This window comes from Orcinus orca, chromosome 18, assembly GCF_937001465.1.
Source record: "Orcinus orca chromosome 18, mOrcOrc1.1, whole genome shotgun sequence".
In the NCBI taxonomy this organism is placed as follows: Eukaryota; Metazoa; Chordata; class Mammalia; order Artiodactyla; family Delphinidae; genus Orcinus; species Orcinus orca.
The window spans coordinates 9,699,140-9,715,342 of NC_064576.1; the positions used below are offsets into that span (position 1 = coordinate 9,699,140).

General features: G+C 38.9%; 1 protein-coding gene across 2 annotated transcripts in view; it reads left to right on the top strand.

The window, feature by feature from the left end:
• NALCN (sodium leak channel, non-selective) overlaps nucleotides 1-16,203 on the top strand; it is a 291,882-nt gene that overhangs the window by 219,579 nt on the left and 56,100 nt on the right. For both annotated transcript variants that reach the window (XM_049701166.1, XM_049701167.1), the window contains one exon: nucleotides 7,782-7,855. In XM_049701166.1, the coding sequence (XP_049557123.1) occupies nucleotides 7,782-7,855 (74 nt within the window). The remainder of the gene's footprint in view (nucleotides 1-7,781; nucleotides 7,856-16,203) is intronic.

Genomic DNA, 16,203 nt, shown 5'->3' on the forward strand with positions numbered 1-16,203 from the left:
TAGGATTAAGCATCTTTTATACATAATATAGAAGGCTTTTGATCAAGTGTTTTTGGTACAGTCTCCAAAACAGGTCTGGGAGAGCTGAGGTTGCAGCTAAACCTATCTTTGAAATTTACATTTTGCTCTACTTTTTAAACATGCTTCCCCTTTGAGTATAGTCGTACTTATAAATTGTATTTTCCATTAAGTCTCAATATGTTATAGTTGATGCTTCTGCTGACATTCTTGTTCTTTGGATCTGAAGTTCAAATACAGTTGAATTGTGATTGGAGACCAGTAGCTGCTCCTTGTACTATCAGAGTGCCATGGATTTTAAATTCACAAACAACTGCTTGGTTAAAAGCATCTGGCATTTTCTCCCAGAATCATAAATCCACTCATCTTTTTTTAATCTCTGCAGATTTTCAGTCTTTGTCTTTCTGTTTATATGAACTATAACCACGAAGTCATTTTGTTTTTTACTTATATAATCTAAATCTCCCTAGCATGTATTATATTTTATTACCAGTTAGCACTATATATAAACATATCTAATTTTTTTTTATAATTGAAGATAATGTTTTCCCCTCATGCTTTGCCTCATCAGTTATTATACTTGTTTAGCTGAGATATAAGTTGTTGGAGATTTGACCAACTCTGCAATGACAAGCATTAGTGACTAAAGCACAGTCATAAAATTCAAGTGCCAAAAAGCCAAGCCAATGAAGTTTCCAATCGTTTAGTTTCTAGTTTTACAAGACTGTCCTATATCTCAAGTGAATAGAGGCATTTCAAAATAAGCAGTCGTCCTTTGTAAGTTTTACCTGCTTCACATCTGTTATTTTAAGGATTCACTTCATAAGAAAAAAAAAAGGTAGAACACAGAGCTATCTTTCAATATTAAGAAATTTATTCATTCTTTCAATATATTTCAGAATTGAAATATGCACAGTGCTAGACTGGAGGAAAATGTAGTGGACAAGGAATACATCATCCTTATCATATGGAGTTTATGATCTAGTGGAATTCACAGAAAGACAAAAAGATGTTTCACACACAGAGCAGGGACTGACATGTATGGGGTGCCCTGGACCCCAAAGGAAGAGTAAAGATTTGGGAGGTTTGTGTGTGTGTGTGCACATGTCTGCATATGTGCTTGTACACGTACATCTTTATATATATTTTTAACTTTCCTGCCTGGTATTTTCTCAGGATTCAGAATTTATGATGTTGAAATAACTTAAGATCAGAAATCTTGACCCATCATCTAAAACTCCCTTTTTACAAAAGTCACATTCTAAGACATATTTCAAACCTTCCTAACACACCTTCCTAATACAATGGTATTCACCTTTATATACATTGTAATAGGACTATTTTAATCTTGCTGCCACCAACACTAATCACGTTTTTAAAATTCTTTCTTTCTAAGCATAATGTCAGTTCTGCAAAAAGTTTATTTTATGGAAACATCTTGCCATGCACAGGATCTGTCGTATGCACTTTGGGATTAATTTTCAGTTCACAGGTGCATGAAAAATTCAAATACAGATAAATGAGGTACCACCTTCAACGTGTGTAATTTTAAGTAATTGCTCAGTTCCAATTACTGTGTTTTATGTGGGAGACTTATTCAATAAAGTGGCTCGTTATAATAATTACACTATACCTTTCCAGCAGAAATGACATTCATCAAGCCTTGTTCACTGGACCATGATTTGAGGCTTAATGGTCATATGTTTTTATAAATTCTCTCCCACTTAATATCAATCTATTAATATTTTTAAAGTGAGAAAAGAAAAATAAGTCCTCTCAAACTTTTTCCCACTTAGCAACAGAAATGTACTGTTAACAACTCCAAATCAGAAAAGTTAGTTGAATATTTATAACGTTTGTGGTTTTCTTTCTCAAATAAATATTAATGGCTTCATTTTGAAGATCACTAGAGTGAAAGATGGTTCTTTAGATCTAAGCATGGAGCATCCCAAAAGAATCTAATATTCCCTGATAGGTTTGTGGTTACTCCCAGGTGATTGAATAAATTGAATTAATGTTCTGGTTAACTAAAAGTTATGATGGATCCCTGATTTTAAGGATTCAATAAATGTAAAATATAAATCCTATAAACCATCCTGGCTCTAATGGGTTAGAAAGGTCATTGATCTCTTTTCATGCTTCAGCATTGTTATTCTGAAAATCAGTTATGGATATATAGAACAAAGAAAAAAATTGGCTAGTTTAGATTTTGTATTAGGAGTTGAGAGAAGTAAGAGCATGTTATATGTGCAAACCAAATCTTCCAAGTCAAGCAGACAATGTTTTATTACAGTATAGCTTGGAAAATTCTTTTCTTTATACTTCTTTTTTTTAATACTGCTTTTTAAAATACTGTGACATTTTACATAGACATCATGATGTAGTGAAAAGCTGTACAATCCAGAACTCTAATCATAATTCTGCAATTTATTATCTGGGTAACCTTAGACAGCCTAATTTCTATGAACCTCAGATTTCCCATCTGTAAAAAAGAGATAATAATACTACCTATGAAGATTAATTTGAAGATATGTAATATGTAATATAGTACCTCAACACATGATCAAACAGCCGAGGAAATGAATAAGGATTTAGAGGATTTGAAATATACAGTTTACCAGTTTCATGTTATGGCCATTTATACAATTCTTCATTCAATGACTAAAGAATATACATTCTGATTCAAGAACACATGAATGATTTATAGAACATGACCACTTACTACACCACAAAGGAATTCTGAATATAAACCAAATCAGTATCTTAGAGAAGGAGTTATTTGACCAACATAAAATTAGAAACCAAATAGCAACCACAAAAATCACCTACACATTTAAAAATTTTAAAACCACTTCCAAATAACTGAAGGAGTATAGAAGACACCACAATGGAAATGAAAAGTATCTAGAACTGAAAAATAATGAACATAATATATATCAAACTTATGAGAAGTAGCTAAAGGCTTTTTTTTTTTTTTTTTTTTTTTTTTTTTTTTTTTTTTTTGCGGTACGCGGGCTTCTCACTGTTGTGGCCTCTCCCGTTGCAGAGCACAGGCTTCTGACGCGCAGGCTCAGCAGCCATGGCTCATGGGCCCAGCCGCTCCGTGGCATGTGGGATCTTCCCGGACCGGGGCACGAACCTGTGTCCCCTGCATCGGCAGGCGGACTCTCAACCACTGCGCCACCAGGGAAGCCCTAAAGGCATTTTTAGAGGAAAAATCATAGCCTTGAATGCATATTTAATAAATGTTGACATTAATCTTCCAAGTATTCAACTCAGGTAATTAGAAAAATATCAACCAACAAAACACTAAAACATCAGGAAGAAAGAGATAATAAAGATAAAAGCAGATTTTTTCTCTGAATTAAACATTTTGCAAATTACATTTGTAATTAAATCTAAACACCTTTTGGTGTGACATGTCTTATTTTCTGTGAACTTTTGTCACTGCTTTATCTTAGCTCGGGCAAATGCATCACTGCAAAATGCCATCCCTTGCTCCATTTCATTAATAATGCTTAACATATGTGTACTTCTTTTGCAAAGGGAAGGTTTTATGAAGCAGTTTATTGATCGCCAGCAACAGGACACTTGCTGCCTCTTAGGAAGCCCATCATAGGGGCTCTATCCTCATGACCTCATCTGAACCTAATTGCCTTCCAAAGGCTCCTCTCCTAATATCATCACACTGGGGTTAGGGCTTCAACATATGAATTTTGGGGGGACACAAACATTCAGTCAATAACACACAGCACTGTAGGGAAGAAGCCAAGGTTAGTTGCAGGGCATCACATGTTTCTGGGAACAGGCAAACACCCTCTTCCCTCTACACTAAAGAAAAATATCCAGGGGACTTCCCTGGCGGTCCACTGGTTAAGACTCCACGCTCCCAATGCAGGGGGCCCAGGTTCGATCCCTGGTCAGGGAACTAAGATCCCACATACCGCATCTAAGCCGTGTGCCACAACTAGAGAAGCCCGCAGCCAAAAATAAATAAATTAATTAAAGAAACAGAAAAACATCCAGGAGTGGAATCAAAAATAACAAGAGTGATAAAGGAAAGAGCAGATCCAGATAAAGTTGGTAGTGTCAGGGGGGAGTGAAAGCAGAGCCAGGAAATCCCAGAAAGAAAGCTGCCACACTTGATCCCTGTATTCTAACAGAAGAGGAAGCTCTGAAGTTAGGAGAGAAATATTGGAAATGCAGGAAAACAAATTTTGCATGAAAATGAGCAACTGAAAATCATCAAAGTCAAGTTCCCTACAAAAGTTACAAGAAAAAGAGAATCAGGGAGGGAATGCTATCCTATAGACAGGTAGAGAATCAAGCATGTATCTTGCCTTCTCCTTATGAATTGAACTGCTGAGTAACCAAATAATACATGTGGGGAGGTGCCTCATTATAAAAGTAATCCAACTAATAAATGAAAAATGACAATTTTACAAACTGGGTGAATCAATCATCTAAGCAACGAATATCAGTACTGTTAACATCACAAAAAGAGGGACAACCAGACATGGTGCGCATTCAGATCAAACCTGAGTGTGATGAAACTCAGAATCCAGTTGCCAATTTGCAGAAAGTACAGAGGACAGAAGAACATGGTGAACTATACCATGAATGTACACTTAGCAAAACCAGGCTCCAGGAAGCTATGGGTCAAATGGCCCAGGATCTTCAACTGTAAAGGGGAAAAAAAGAGGAACCTGTAGATTAAAACACCTAAAGGCAGTGCCAGAAAATTGGCTCGACCCGTCCATTGCTATGCCCTTCAGCTCCAATGTATTCAACCACAGATAACTATGCAAAATGATTTGAAGTTCCAGGGTCTTGAATTCCATGTTCAAGTGCACAATTCTGGGACAATCTTGTAAATTAAAATTTTAAGACTTAAAAAAATCACTTATGTTTTGTTTGAACATTTAAATTTAATGTATTTGTTTTTGATTATTAATTCAGTCACAGAACAGTTATCTTGTGGAGCTGAATGTATCAGGTTTGCAAATATGAAATCACCCAAAGAAAGAGGCTTTTCAACTAATCTTTTATTTTTTTCAATTCAAATGCTATGTAAATATGTCACCCGTACCCTTCTTTTTAAGTCCTGCATTTCTGATAGGTTTATATCCAGAATGAACAGTTACACCTTTCATAAGCTGTAATTCCTTAAGTGCTTTGATCATTATTTCAGGTCCTGTCAGTATCTTCTGGAGCCAGAAGAGGGCACTGCAGAGCAGTGTAGCTGGTGCTGTCGGCTGAAAGAACTGCACAAAGCTTTACTAAAGAAATAGGAGAACTAGATAGTCACTACAGGCCTTCTTTATTTACCAGCAGAAAGAACAGTTTCTAAATACATATCAAGGCTATCGAATACAGGTAGGTAGGTAGATAGATTAGGTAGATAGATAGCTATAGATATCTCCTTTCTTCTTTCAAGAATATCCCAAACCTGAATTGAAGTTATTCTATTACGGTGTTTATTCTTCTACTTACTCTGTTGTTAGTTACAAAAGCAATTTTCAAGGACTCCTTGGTACAGATTAATAGCATATTCTGTTTTGCCTGGTTCAAGTTTAGGACAAAGGAGATTTGGAAGCCCTTTAGAAACCATGTGCAGTGCAAGAAGTAATTTGGAAACAATACAACACATGTTGTCCCCAGTGTCCACAAAGGTTTTTCCCAACGTGAAGAACACTGTTTTAAGTGTCAGCTGCCCAATTACAGGGGCAGAAGCCGGGTGATTGAGTTCAGACCATCTCCTTACACTAGGGGAAAGACGGCTAAGGCCTGTCTTTGTCCTTTGAAGATGAAGCAAGAGTAGGATCCACAGTTCTCTCCTGAAACTTGCCTTCCCGGGGCCTCTGTAGCCTGGGCCCTTTCATAACTGGTGAGCACTTTCAGCTGAGTCTTCTATCTCCAAAGTGATTCTAAACAATGTTCCTCAGGAGATGTGCTGTCACCTCGGGGAGGTTCAGTCAACGCACAAAGTCACTCGTCAGCAGAGGAGAGAAGATGTAAGAAAGTTTCATGATTCGATCATGGTAAACAGCCTTTTGTGTGTTACCCTGAAAATATAATTTCAAAAAGAAAAAAATGACTTCCATTCTAGTTTCCTTATCTACACATTAATTTATTCTCCCAAGAGTTCTAGTGAGTAATGAAACCAGCTCAGTTTTTCATTATTGGAAACAAAAGAGTGTACCACCTCTCCTCACGTGAGGGAAATTGCCAGTGTGTGCAGTGATCCTTCCCTTCATTACAGATTTGCTGTGAAATAGGAAAGTTCTCTTGCTAGTGATGATGCTGTGTAGGTTGTCAGCTGTGGTGTGATGACCAGCACTTTCCCAGCTCTGGCAGTATGGCCACATGGGTTGACACTATAGCATTCGTTTATAGGTTTGTTTGCAGATTGGAGCTCTGTGACTTTGTACCTCAAGTTACCCATCTCTTGTTCAAGAGAAACTGGATGTTCTATTTTTTCTGAATACGGAGTTATTCTGTCTCCTGCTTGATTTTCCTCCCTCAACTTTGTTTGAAAGTGTTTCCTCCATTCTCCTTGCTTAAAGGACCGCCTAGCTCAGCACTTGCACAGGTAGTTTGCACCAAGTTAATCTGCCCTGTGCACATTTCCAGCTTTAGTCCTTCACCCACTGCTTCCTTCGCTTGTAGAAATCTTAACTATCCTTCAAGGCCCAATACGACTTCTTCAATCAAGTCTTTGCTAACTATTTGAGACACACCTAGCTCTCCCCGACCCAGAGCCCTGCAGCCCCCCTTATCTTTTCTATGGTGCATAGCACCTAGCATTTTACTCGCTACTGTACCCTGCTTTTTACTGATAATCTCATGACTCTCCAATAGTCACTAAAATCATACTAAGTGCTCAGGAAATCTAGTCTAATCTATTGATCAAAATGAATGGGACATTGTCTAAGTACCTGAGGTCTGCAGCTACACTTCCTAGTTATTGAATCTTCCCAGGCTGGTGTTGTCTCTCTTCTTTCTCTGCCCTTTTCCTGCCCACCCTGGATCCCTGTACACCTGTCACCAATCTTCTGTAACTATCAAGCAGTGCAGAGCTGAGTCTGTGGAGTGTATCTTCTGGTTTGTAGCCAGCCTCCAGGATTTGTATTTCTTAGTCCTTTTTCCTGGGTTAATTTCATCGTCGCCAAGGAGGAAGAAACCTTGAAAGTTTGTCTCATTTGTCTCTATGTCTATAGGCAAAACAGTTCTTAAACTCATCATTCAGATTAGTATTGGGTCCCAGAATCAGATGTAATGTGGATTAGACAATATTTTACTAAACGACGGCAATAAGGGTCCAGTAGTCATTGCAACATTAAATTCTTTGGAAACTGAAAACCCTATTCGGATGTAAGGAGACATTACTACCAACGAGCATAGCCAGTGTGTCGCCCCCAAAGCTGTGACACGTGGCCTCACAAGCTTGTTTACAGTTCTATTCAAATAAAAGTAAAGATAGAAATTAAAATTAAATGATAGAATCAATCATGATGAAAAAAATTCATGTGTATTGTTTTCATAGTGTTTTGTTTTGTGTGTGTAATGATTTGTCAGTATATTTCCCCTTTACACTCTTTTTTTTATTTTTAACATTTTTATTGGAGTATAATTGCTTTACAGTGGTGTGTTAGTTTCTGCTTTATAACAAAGTGAATCAGCTATACATATACGTATATCCCCATATCTCCTCCCTCTCCCCTTTACATTCTGAAACTAAAGTCACACTCATGATTTTACAGCTTCGCAAGTCTGTCTTCAGCATCAGGGCGAGGAACCTTCTAGAAAAGGAGACTGCAGTCACTAAAATTTTAAGGTAACATCGTTTAACACTGATACATATTTAAATACAAATAGGATTAAGTTAAGCAAAAAGGAGCTTTTTTTAAAATAATGAAGTAATTTTCTGAGTATCAATATATACTTTCTGCTACAGAGTAGGTTTGGGTAACTGTGTACTTAAAAATAATGTCAAACACATCATTAATGTCTCTCCTGAAAAAGTAATGTTTTATTAATGCAATCAGCCATTTTTTCTCTTTCATGCACTTTAAATAAATTATAAGTATAAACATTTACAGAAAGACGAAAATAACTTTTATTTTTACAGATTTTGTCTTTTGTGATCTCTGAAGGACAAATCACAATCGAAGGGAAATATGGTAAAAGGGAAAGCGTTTTAATTATTAAAAATAAATGTATTTAAAATCTATAAGAATCAAAAGCATATCCATTTTAGAATGCTTATAAAATAAGCATAAGCACATAATTTTAATGCTGCTTTCTAAAATCTGCCTTGAAGTATCAGAAAGGAAAATTAAGCTAGCTACTTAAGGGTATTTTATAAGACTATGTTTTATAAGACTGTGTTTTATAAGACTGTGTTTTATGTTTTATAAGACTATGTTTTAATATAAAGTAACATGACCATTATAAAAATGCATAAGTATTTGGAATATAATTTATTCGTTCCTGTATTACATAGACATGTATAAGAAATACACCTAAATATTGGAGCTGGAGGTGGAATGGCTGACAAGGTTAATAGATAAATTCGTAGTAGGAAGCCCTGTCCAAACTGTGCTAAACGGAAGGAGTTTGATCCTCTTCTACTCCACCTGAGTTATTAAGAGTAGTCACGGAAGCATTTTGCCAGAATCTCTATCACTATAACTTGGATAACTGGAATGAGGAAATAAGGCTAATAGATATGATTTGAGAAACTATTTTGACTTTGTAACACTACCTGAAATTTGTATGCTAGACACAATCCTAACTCATCGAGACAGGATTCTGTGTATTTATTCTTTATGTTGGCTGACGATTCATGCATACAGTTGAGTGTGTGTTGGAGTCCCTTCTATGAGACGAGAATAAATATTTCTGGGGCTTAGATACTATCACCGAAGAATATGATGAGATGAAACTGAAAGGTCTCATTGAAACAGAGAAAGGAGAGCTTCTAAGCAAATATAACCACCTGTGAACCAACTTCAGTTTGCTTCCAACTGGCTCAATCCTGGCGTTACCATCAGATAACACCACGAGTCTGGCCTCAAACACTACGTGGTCCTCCAGGTTCTTTATCCAGCTGGAATTGTACTAGACACGTTAATGGCACAGTCAGTCCCTAGGGTCTTGAAGACTCTCCCTGCTCACACAAAACAGGTCATGAGCTGGGTGCTGGATTTCTGGTTCACCCCCAGGACCCAGAAACCACCCACGAGGAGATCCTAATATCCAGAGTCTACCTGCCAGATTAGGAATCAAGTGACCTTACTGACCTGCCCAGAATACGTTTCCAGAAGGTGCCCTAGAGGTTCCCAGAGACCTTCAGAGCAGAGGCAGACAGGGACCCTTGGAAGGAGGTGACCCCCATACACCCCCGTTCCTATGAACTCTTTCTTAAACTTGCCCTTCCACTTTCCCTCTTCCACCACCTTTCCTACTCACCTTCTCCCAGTTTACAAAAGAAAGGTGGTGCTCCCATCCACCCAAAAGAAAGGTGAAGCTCTAGGGTGCACTGGTCTGAAATGTCCAGTCCTCTGGGTGGCCGAACACAGGGGCTGTTCCCACATGGCTTTCCCAGAACGAGGGCCCCATCGGCAGCACGTTATTGTCCATCCAACCGACAGATTTTTGGAAAACTTCCTTCCAAGACTTCATCTGCCTTAGAGTTAGGCCTTAGCAATACATGGATGTCACAGGGACCTGTGTTAACATGTTATTTGAATTGAAAAATAACGATCAGACTTCTGACAGATTCGCTGATTGGTTTGGCAATAAAAACTCACTTCGTGGGTGCGCAGGGTCATAACATTGAATGGACTGGATGGATGAGACGCCCCAGTATTTTCTCCAAGTTATATTAAAGCACATATACAATAATGCTAGAAAATACATCCTTTACTGCTAATTGACATTATGCGTGGAACATTTAGTTGTTGATTTTTAAAAGTACAGAAGTGGTTTTAAAAAGAGAAAATTTATGAGTACCTGAGCAGAAACAACAACTAAAAAAGAAAAAAAAAAAAGAGAAGAGAAATTAAAAAGAAAAGGAAAACATTTACAGTCACCTGGGGCCAATGGTTCAAATAGCCCTACACAAATTGGAGAGGAAGGAAGGTTTCCAGCACTCTCCCAGGGTCTCCGGGCTCCCACCGACCCTCTCCTCCCCCAGGCCTCCCCCTTCTCTCTGTTAAGGAAGTTCTGCCAGGTGACTTAGAAGCGGAAAGACAAATACTATATGATGTCACTTACACGTGGAATCTAAAAACAAAGTCAAACTGCAAGAAACAGAGAGGAGATTGGGGATTGCCAGAGGCTGGGAGGTAGGAGAGATGAGGGGATGTTGGTCAAAGGATACACGTTTCCAGTTTTAAGTTCTGGAGATCTAATGTCCAGCATAGTGACTGAAGTTAATAATATTGGATTGTATACTTAAAATTTGCTAAGAGAGTAGATCTTGTGTGCTCACCACATATATACACACACACAAACACACACAAACACAAAAACAGTACAAAAAACAGTAACTGAGGAGATGGACGTGTTAATTAACTTCACTGTGGTACTCATTTCACAATATATATGAATATCAAATCGTGTACACAATGTTATTTGTCAGTTATACCTCAATAAAGCTTGGGGAGAAGTCACCTCTCCCTTGACCATCTGCATTTTGAAAGGAGGCTTTGAAAGAAGGAAAGATCTTTAAGACCAGGAGGTGCAGGCTCGATCTTAATAGATAGGGCTGCCTTGATACCAAAGGGAGGTCCGGTGGAGACTTGTTTCTGTCACTCTTGATTTTCCTAAGTGTTTTGTTTTCATAGACTTATAGTCTTTAGTTTCATCTAAGAGGTTCCTCCCCAGGGAGGCACGGAAAGAAGACCTGAGCTGGAACATTTGGGCAAGTCATCACTGGTGGGCATTAGTCACATATTAGTGTCTTAGAAATAACTTTTTAAAAAATAACAAATATTTGGGGAAAATAATACAAAACACATCCCAGATGTAAGGTATCTGGAGGACTGTTGTATAAACAGGGAAATTACTTAAGTTTAAAGTTTGGAGGAGATGATCTTCAGGGTCCCCCAGGTGTAACACAGGATACTGGACTTAGTGTTAGGAGGCCTGGACCAGCGTCTGGCTCTGCTCTTCTATAACCTTAAGCTACTCACTTATCCGAGCCTCCGTTTTCTCATCTGCCTTTGTGGTGTAGACTGCCCCAAAAGGTCATCTGAATTATCTGTTGATGAAGCAAAGTGAAATGTTGATACTTATGATGTGAGGGAAGCCACCAGTTCAGCAGTCTTAATAATGTCTCAGAAGGGATAGGTCAGGGGTGGATACTCACAAGGTTGGGGGTTTGAGTTTAATTGTTTTTAGTGGGGAGGTCTGGTTGAGATTGGGCAGAATTCTTCAAATAAGAGTTTAGGTCATTTTGCAACATGTACGAATACTGAATCATTATGTTGTATACCTGAAACTAATGTCATATGTCAGTTACAACTCAATTTAAAAAAAAAAAGAGTTTAGGACTCTTCAGGTAACAAATAACAATAACAAGTAACAAGTACTTGTTATTATCGACAGGTAACCATTACTATTCGGGGGAGGGCAGCACCCAGGGTGGGGGACAGGAAGAGGTGACACACCTTCATCTCTCCACTGCCTTCAGTGCTCTTTCCACCCTCTACAGCATGACAGTTCAGTTATCAGCTATTGAGATGGAGTTTGCTCTTCTGATTTTCACTTACCTTCTTGATTTGGGGTGATTCTGAGAAGAGGGAAAATAAATGGTGACTCTGGACTGCCGTCTCTACTCCAGAAATCTGTTCTGTTCTATGCCTTTTGAATTTTTAACCATATATATGTATTACCTTTAAAAAATAAATACAACTAATTTTTAGAAACAGCATTCTTAAAATATTTAGGATTGATGCCTACCTGGGCAGTGTCTTGGCCCAAGTTTTGATGAGAACCAGTTAATCTGACGTAATTGGTTTGTCCAGTTGATGACCTGTTGTCGTCTAGAGAAAGGAAATGGCCCGTTACTCTGTAGCTCGGATGAGTGGATTTTTGGAAAGTTCCTGAAGCTAACAATGAAAGTACTTATGGTTAAGGCCTTAAATTCCTGGACATTCATTTCCTGGAATGAATATTCAAGTCATGTTGATGGAGAGGTCTTGATGCTTAGTATTGATAATTAAGCTGTGGGGTTACCAAGGGTCTCAATTCTCAGGGGACCCACATTTCCAAATATCCATCTTTCATTTGAAACAGGGTCGGCATTATTCCAGCGAAGAGTGTGCTATATACCTCCCTATGAACAGGAAGTTCAAGTCCACAAATGATTTCTACACATAATCATGTTTAATTTGTATTCTTCTACTTATTTTTTGAAATTACTTGTCTGCTTTGAAAATTGAAATGAACTTCTGGATCTATATGGGAACACTTTTGATGAGAAACACAGTAGGGCATTTTTACAGAACTTGAGAATAGTGTCACAAGCTTAAAGGCAGGTGACTCATTTGGCACTAATGGGCCAGACTTATCTGGAGAGCGTTGTGAGAGAGGATGGCCCACCACCTAAATGATAAAATCCAGGGTTGCTATTAAATTCACTCTTATTTTGACTTCGTCTACACCATTCAGCTCCACTAAAGAAAGCTTCCTTCAAAAGGCAGTGACCTTTACATCACATCAGATGAAATCAAAACAAAGAGCAGTGCGTTTCAAAAGCATCACTCCCTCTACTGAGATTTCTCTAATTTGAGCCCTGAAATTGAACAAAAATACATTATCATTCCTGCTAGGCTGAATACGTAGAGAAATGTCAGAATAAAATAATTAAACCTTTTACATTATTTTAGAAAGTGCCATCCTTCTGTAGTTTGCCACCAGCGTCTCATTAGCTAGGATGGACCTTTATAACCTTTCTGAATGCTCAGTCTGCTGTGATATTTGTATTCTGATATTTGGATCGATGACATAATTTTCCTTGCCACACACTTAATTAATAATTTTTTGAATTTAGTTGAATGCTACTTACTACTAAAAAATTAAATATATATATAATGACATGTTTGGTGAGTTTTTCTCATCATTTTAAGACAGTCATTTTTATTGATTACAAATACATGTATTTCTGGACTGGAATTTTGTGCCCTTCTTGACCCTGACCTACAAAGGGCGCCTCATTCCTGTCCCAGGTCCAGTCACATAGAATATGCTGTGTCAGCGTAGTAGAAATGGAAAGAGGACAGGATTTGCAGCCAGCCACACTTGGCTTTAAGTGCCCTGAGTAGCAGTGACTCTTGGGAAGGCTCAGCTTCTCCATCTGCCAAGTAGGGCTATAGGTGACCTCATAGGAGTTAAGTGAGCATGTGTATCAAGTACTCACTTGGCAACTCAGGGGCCAAACTGAGTTATAATTCTGGCTCCATCACTTCGTAGATGTTTGACATTGGGCAAGTTACTTAATGTCTCTGCACCTCCGTTTTCTCATCTGTTAAATGGGATCTATAAATTTATAACCCCTGCCTTATAGGAGAGGATTAAACGAGTTGGTATCTGTAGGTGATTTTTCATTATTGGCAATAAGTTAGGGGAGACCCACAGTTGCCCCTGAGAGGCAGGCAATTGACAGTTACCTTTCAAAGCTGATCCTCAAGGGCGTGGTGCAGAATCTCCACTGTTGCCCAGCAGAGACTAGATCTGAGGGGCATAAAATGCTTTTGATACGTCAGTGTACTCTTTTTCCAGGTTGATTCCAAGGTTCTTGCTTACCCAGCTGGAAGCAGTCTATCTGCTGCAGCTTCACACTCAGTTAAGCCTTGCTAGGCTGGCTAACATCTTCGAGGCATCATCAGATCATTTGTTTAAATCATTTGCTGGATGACTATTGGTGGATATAGTCCCGAACTAACAACATAGATTCCTCAGCCAAGGCTGGCATCCCCGACGGCCGGCGGGAAGTCCCGGGCTTGGAGAACTGGGATCGTCGTAGGGCCCTAAGGGCAGCTGTCAAGTTCTCCATTCCGCTTGGCTGCACCAGGAAGTCAAACAGTCCTATCTCAGAAGCGGGAAGCCTAGAGAGGCTTTGGCAGGAAGCCTAGTCAAACAGGTAGAGATCAGCATCTCGCAGGGACAACCAGCAAAGGGAGAGGTGGGGGGGTCACAGGTGTTGGTCAAGTCAAGCCTGATGGACTTGGCGGCTGGAAGAGTGATGGTGAGTGGGATTTAAATCAAGATCATTGGCTAAGAACAGCTGGTGATCAGGGCAGGGGAGCAGCTGAACAGAAGCTGTAACTGCCGTCGTGGGCACCACGGGTAGATCAGTGACTGCTGGGGCTGAGACAAGCATGGCATCATCTTCTGCGTGGGTTGTAATACCTGCCTGGAACCTTCGGTGTGCACATCCCTTTGGCACTCCGTAACTTCGGGGTGGATGAGGGCTTAGCTGGGGGTGGTCCTTCATGGGCTGTAGGCTCAATGAAGGTGTTTCTCTTGGTCCACTGGCCTCTTCGAGGGCCCAGTTCTCCGAGCTCTCTCTCCCCAGGGTCTAGGACAGATGAACTGACATCTGGGCTCTTCTCTGGGATGTGAGCATCTAAGTCATATTCCCTTGGAAGATACAGTGAACCTGATGTGGAAGAGACCAAGGAGATCATAGGAGTTTTCTAGAGGAAGGAATTCAAGTTAAATCCCAAAGATTCCCTCCGAAGGCCACCTGTTCCTGCGCACTTCGTTAGCTGTGTGAGCAGAGGAATTTGAGGAAAGGGGAAAGAGCCTGTTCATTCTTATTCTGTCCTCTCTTGTCTAGACCCAAGCTGCCAGTTCTCTGAAGTGGGCAAATTACCAGGGAGTCTAAGAGCGTTTCACAATGCAGAGCACGGGCCTCTTACCCGCTCTGCTTTTTCCCATGGGGCAAGTTCTCCTTTTCAAATGATTGTTTTGTCCATTAGCGCAGCAATTCAGCAATTTTTGATAAGGTCGTGGGAGTTCTCTGCAGCTCTGCATTCTGGGCACGGCTAGCAAGGCATGCGCAGCATCCCCAGAGCCCGGGGCCAGACTTGCCAACTGCTCAGTGAGATGCGCTCCAGCTGTGGGAGGGGATGCACAGGAAGACCCTGAGGATGAGAAGGAGGCTGAGACTGGGTCAAATTTTTATGACCATTGGCAAGAATAACCTGAAGTTTTAAGAAAAGAGAGTATTGGGCATTAAAGGCCATTATTAATTATTGCTACTGATTTATTAAATGTTTATTAATATACTGTATTTATAGATATAAATACATAGGTTATTAGTATGAATATATTACTAGTAAATCATTTAATATTAATCAAATATTTAGTTTAAATATTACTGTAAATATTTATCTGTGACTCTATTAAGGCTGCCTAATTGTTGATTTTCCTTATTAAGATTTTTCCGATACTTAAAAACTCTTGTAGATTGTTTGGAAGACCATTTGGAGATACAGAGACTAAGTAGATGGATGGAAATTAAGTGTATTCAGAGAACAATAAACTGAGGCAATAAGATCTGTGGATACATGCATCTGAATAAAACATAAAACGGTGAAAGTTTCAAGGAGGCGAAATGTAACTTAATTGAAACAAAATAATTATATTCTTTTTTTTTTTGCTTTCAACAACCAAACTTCCTTTCCTTGAACTCTAGAAAAAATTTTATTGAGCTACAATTAACATATAACATATATTAGTTTCAGGTGTGCAGCATAATGATTCCCGGGGATTTGTATATATTATGAAATGACACCACAAAGAAGTCTAGTCAACCTCCGTGACCTTACGTAGTAAAATAATACATTCTAAAGATGTTTTCCTAGGTAGTACCTGATTTGTGGTAATCAAAATATATTTCATTGACATAGTATATGATTTGTAGGTTATTTTTAGGTAAGCCCCCAAAGTGATTGTAATAGTACTATGGATTAGGAGAGCTGCTATTAAGCTGCTATTACCTAACAAATTCAAGGAGCTATTTTGAACAGGTTTTTCTTTTACTATTTTATCATTGAAGGGTAAAGTAGTAAATAATATAGGAGAATACATATCTCTAGAAAAATCGGTTCATACGGTTTATGCAACATTTGGAAAATTTCACTTTTGTTATAATAAAAAGTTCAACCT